The 5,327-nt window shown below is 36.6% G+C and overlaps 1 protein-coding gene across 1 annotated transcript; it reads left to right on the top strand.

Annotated features, from left to right (window-relative positions):
- The first annotated feature begins 655 nt into the window (after positions 1-655).
- On the top strand, positions 656-4,041 carry LOC139824778 (kelch-like protein 5). Its single transcript, XM_071797322.1, has 10 exons — positions 656-1,036; positions 1,397-1,558; positions 1,713-2,026; positions 2,179-2,274; positions 2,347-2,536; positions 2,688-2,912; positions 3,012-3,174; positions 3,322-3,549; positions 3,617-3,788; positions 3,881-4,041. Exons 1-10 carry the CDS (start codon positions 934-936, stop codon positions 3,971-3,973), a joined length of 1,746 nt encoding a protein of 581 aa, XP_071653423.1. The 5' UTR covers positions 656-933; the 3' UTR covers positions 3,974-4,041.
- The last annotated feature ends 1,286 nt before the right edge of the window (positions 4,042-5,327 follow it).

The raw sequence follows: 5,327 nt of genomic DNA, 5'->3' as shown, positions 1-5,327 counted from the left end.
AATTTAAAAAAGTTAGTTAAAAATAGTTATGAAATAAAACTTTTGTAAAAAATAAAAATTTTCACATAAAGTCACCTGTGTAATGATAGGTTATCTTCTTGTCCTTGTTCTATTTTGCAAATACAGCAATACCAAACCATTTTTACGTATTTTTAATATTTTTATGAGTATTTTATTTGCACAATGTATTGCGATGACACTTTTCCCGCAACAAGATTCAAGGCGTCAATAACGTGATCACTTCTCCCCACCTTTCCTTCTCCCCACCAACGTCAATTAGAAAAGGAAGTGCCACTGCAAGCATATCTTCCGTCCTTTACATCTCCGCGACAGATCTCCAATGGGAATGCGCAGTCTATTATATACGTCTATGTGACATATACACAATAACGGATGAAAATCATTATATATTTGTTGTTGCCGTCACGTTTGCATTATGATGCTCAAGATCGAACGATGAATCATTCATTGCTATCATGTTGCTGACATGTTGCAGACAACATAACGTACCAATATTGCAGACCGTTTGCTCTTGAAATTGCGTCAACTGATTGCATGTATAAGCAGTCATGTAGCTGTATTTGTAACGTGTTCTATTTCGATGTCAGCAAATTTGCAGCAAATATATGAAAACACATGCAATGCATTAGTTTGCTCTGCAATATGCTCTATCACGCTTGGCTATCTCTGGGTAGTTTCTTTAAATCCCAAGTGAAACATAAGGTCTCCTATGAGATTTCAGTAATCGCTTTAAATTCAAATATACGGGGTGATTCTGAGAGTCGTCAACTTTAACGCTAAATATCTCGCTTCGCAGGGCAGACCGCCTCATTTTTCTGCCAGATTCTTTCGTTTCGTGTCAAAACTCGTCGAATGAGCATAATTTTATTGATATTCTAGGTGCAGCACGTATTCTAAATAATTACCCCCACAATGTCATGTGTGTCCATCTCGCCGAAGCACGCGGAAAGTAGCCTCCAAATTATGGAGAGTTATCTGCACAAGCAACTGCTGACAGACGTCACGCTGATCGCGGGTGAGTGTACCCGCCCTTTACCGGGCTCCGGGATGCTTTTTGTTTTGATAACAAAGCACAGTTCCTCAAACGTTTTAATTAATAAAAACGAGAAGAGTTATTATTTATTTTATACCAATTTGTTTACATAAAATGTGCATTTTCTAATATAATTTTTTGTATATTTTTATGTATAATCAAGAGATTCAAAGAAAAATTATGTTTATTGTTAAAAGTTGTTATTCAAAGTTTTTAACCAGTAAAAATTGAAGAAAGAGTATATTTTGTACACAACATATTGAAAATATTCTTCGCACTCGATGAACTTTGTGTGACATCCCATTTCTCATATTTTCTTTTTCTGTTCTGTGTTTTTCTTAGGAAATAAGCGTGTCCCAGCTCATCGATTAGTACTCTGTGCTGGCTCAGAATATTTTGCTGCCATGTTCACAAATTCTATGCGAGAGTCGGTACAAAATGAAATAGAATTAATGAATGTTGATGGAGATGCTTTATGGGCTTTGGTTCTTTATTGTTATACAGGTAATTCTGCTTGAGAAGATGTTTCATGTAAGAAAACATTTCACGAATATTAACGTTACGATAAAGGCATTTGCAGATATTTTTTTAAGCCGTTTTTGTTAATTTCTGGATCTCTTGTCAATTCTTAATAACGTGTTCTTTTGTATACTTGCAGGTTGCATAGAATTACAGGAAGATAGCGTAGAGACTCTACTTGTAACAGCATGTTTGTTACAAATGAATCCAGTTATTAAAGCGTGCTGTCAGTTTCTCGTCAAACAACTTCACCCAAGCAACTGTCTGGGCATACGGATGATCGCCGATATGCAGGGTTGTTCGGAATTGGTTGAATATGCACACGCATACACTACCAAACATTTTATAGAAGTTACAAAAAATGAAGAATTCTTACTGCTATCTGCCAATGAAGTTTCGAAGTTACTTGAGTCTGAGGATCTTAATGTTCCCTCGGAAGAAACTGTCTTTCATGTAAGACAAACTGTTTGTTGAGAGCGAACCAATTTATATTTATGTTTGAGTTTATATTTATGTTTGAGCAAATATTTCATACAAATGCAATTAAAATATCTAAGCTGAGATGCAGAATAAATAGAATCGTTATTGTTTTATTATTATTTCAGGCTCTAGTAACTTGGCTGGAACACGATCCAGAAAACAGGAGCAAAGATGCCAGTAAATTATTAGGTTTAGTCAAATTACCATTGCTATCACCCGCGGTAAGTTCATCGACAGCTCAATTTTTTCACTCGACAGAACTTGTGCATTAGCTTACTAATAAATCAAAACAGTTTATAGTTGACAATATTGAGAGTAACGAAATGTTCAAAGACCAAAGAATGGCGCAGGAATTAGTAATGGAAGCATTGAAGTATCATTTGCTGCCTGAGCGAAGACCTTTGCTTCAAACAGGCAGAACGAAACCCAGAAAAGCCACTGTGGGTACGTTGTTAGTTCTCGGAGGGATGGACGCCATAGACGGTAATTTATTATAACCAAAATTAATTATTTAATATTAATCGCATAACTGATAATTAATCGATCACGATTAATGTAAAAAAAATATATTATGCCAATATTGTCGCACTATTTTACTTTTTCCAAGCGAAATAATTTGCAACGTACTTTCTAGGTACAACATTTATAGATGCATTTTCATTACGCAATAATGCCTGGAGATATTTAGCAGCCATGAGCAGTAAAAGATTAGGGTTTGCCGCAGTAGTACTCGATAGAAAATTGATTGTCGCGGGCGGTACAGACGGTTTAAGAACATTGAACACAGTAGAATGCTTCGATTTCTCCACTCTTACGTGGAGCACTCTACCACCTATGAATGTTCATCGATTAGGATTAGGTATGTGCAAATGCATGAGAATTTGCAAAATTAATGTGCAATTTATTTCATTTATTCATAATCAAACCCTGGCAAATACGTTATAATATTCTTTCTCAGGAATGGCAGTCTTAGGTGGATTTTTATATGCTGTTGGTGGTTACGACGGTGATTGTTTTTTTAATGCGGTAGAGAGATGGGATCCGGGAACAGGTCATTGGAGTTCAATATGCCCTATGTCCGTACAAAGAGCTGGAGTCGGTGTAGCTGTGTTAAATGATAAGTAAGTCTTTACAGATAAATTATTAAATTTATATGTCTTATCTGTTTTTAATCATTTGGATTTTCTTTTTACGTATGTGTCTTCGTATAAATATTATTTTATTAACTTTAAATTTTATTAAATATTAAATTTTTTATGATGTTTTAGATTGTATGCCGTAGGAGGAGATGATATCAGTTCCTGCTTAAATACAGTAGAATGTTACGATCCGCACACGAACAAATGGACACCGTGCGCACCTATGTCAAAGAGACGAGGGTGGGTAGGCGTAGGAGTAATGAATGGTTGTCTTTATGCACTCGGTGGTGTCGACTATACTTCACGTACCAATCCCAATTGGTACCTAGAACCTAGCAGATTCGACTGTGTAGAAAGGTATAAAGCCGCTGTTAATTATATGTTGAAACTTTCAAGTTATATATAATGCGATGTAACAATATAGATATGATCCTAAAACCGATACGTGGACTATGGTTGCGCCAATGAGTGTGCCCCGGGCTTCAGTTGGTGTGTGCGTATTAGGTGACCGACTTATGGCCGTGGGAGGATACGACGGCCAACAAAGTCTCACACTAGTGGAAGCCTACGATCCACATCTCAACGAATGGGAACCTGTGAGTGTATAAACTATTCCTGTAATTGAATATGGTAAATAGAAATAATTGTAAATATATTTTGTAAACTTAAACCTTTTTTATGTTTATAGGTTGCTCCTCTTAAGGTTGGCCGTCGGGGACGCTGTGTTGTTGTAAAAAATTTAACCAATAACATACTAAATAACATACTAAACGATCAGTAATTGGACTTGCTAATTATGCAAATTTATCATTAAAATTAATCCTTATATATATAATTTTTTGTAGAATTCTATTTCTTAGTAAATGATGATTGTGTTAGTTATACATTGAAGATGCGTGTTGCAAATTACATATTTTTTCTTAAAGAAACTATGCTTTTTTATACCAATTGATTCGTCTCATTCAAAACACAAAAAGCGTGTCCGTCGATTTATTAAAGCCGGCATATTTTGTCCCTGATGATCCCGCCGACCCCCCATCAACCTCCGAGAACATACTCAACCAGAATGTAAATCCGAACCCAGCGCTTAAGGGGATCCTGCAGTGACTGGCGAACTTCCTCGATGTCGATAATGTCAACCTTTCTAATTTGTTTTTCCCTATATCTGTCTTTGTCTAACGAAATGACATCTGTCCTTTTTTCGATTGCTCGCCATCTCTCGCAAGATCCGGCAACTACTGTTGCTGCTCTTCTTGTCATTTGCATCCGTATTTGCATTACTAAATAATTTTCGATGGATCTTTTTTTGTACGCATTGAATCTTACTTCTACTTGCACGATATTATTCCTACATGTTTTCCCAAGGGCAGATGATAAAAATTATGTATGTATAAACTGCAGAATTTTTGTTTTAAGCAAATATTGTCGTCAGGTGACAGCTGCGTATGTGCCCAAATAAGTAACATTTTTAATTTTTTGGCGTTTTTGATATAAAATCGCGTTTTCTGCCCTAGATTTTTGTGCGTACTTTAATTCTAGACCAAAAACTTGCAATTCTGTAAAGCCAATTAAAAGATCCATCGAAAAACAATAATGTCGGTAAATCATACGGCTGCAGGATCCCCTTAAGACCTATTCTCGTAAGACTGTTACATTCGCGCCGTCCACTAAACCAAAGTGATTTAATTGTAAGCCAGAATTCTATATAATGTTATTAGATATAAGTCGGCTCAAACTACGTTTAAGCGTATAATATATTTTCGTTAAGGTATTGTTAACCTCGTACAATAGCACCTGGCCAAACACTTAAGCTCATTCGCTTAGTGCAATATTACTTATTATTTATTTCGTTAACACTCGGGGGGGAGTGTGTAGGGAGCAGCATATCTGTCTCCCTTCTGATTGGTCAGCCCCCTCTCTTGCGCTAGAAGAGAGGTGGAGAGTTACGAGGTTGGCAGAACTGGTCTCGACGACCGTTAGAATTGTACTGACTCTCGAGGCAGTTGCGTGGTCTGCAATAAAGTATTATATTATCAGCAGTAATCGAGTGTGTAATTATTCCTCGATACCTCTCATCAAGACGTCGGTAGTAGGCCGACACCCGGAGGCATAATCGACCTCCTGTGGTACCAAAT

The sequence above is a fragment of the Temnothorax longispinosus genome, unplaced genomic scaffold (assembly GCF_030848805.1).
Source record: "Temnothorax longispinosus isolate EJ_2023e unplaced genomic scaffold, Tlon_JGU_v1 HiC_scaffold_569, whole genome shotgun sequence".
NCBI classification, from domain to species: domain Eukaryota; kingdom Metazoa; phylum Arthropoda; class Insecta; order Hymenoptera; family Formicidae; genus Temnothorax; species Temnothorax longispinosus.
This window is presented reverse-complemented; position numbering and strand designations above follow the sequence as displayed.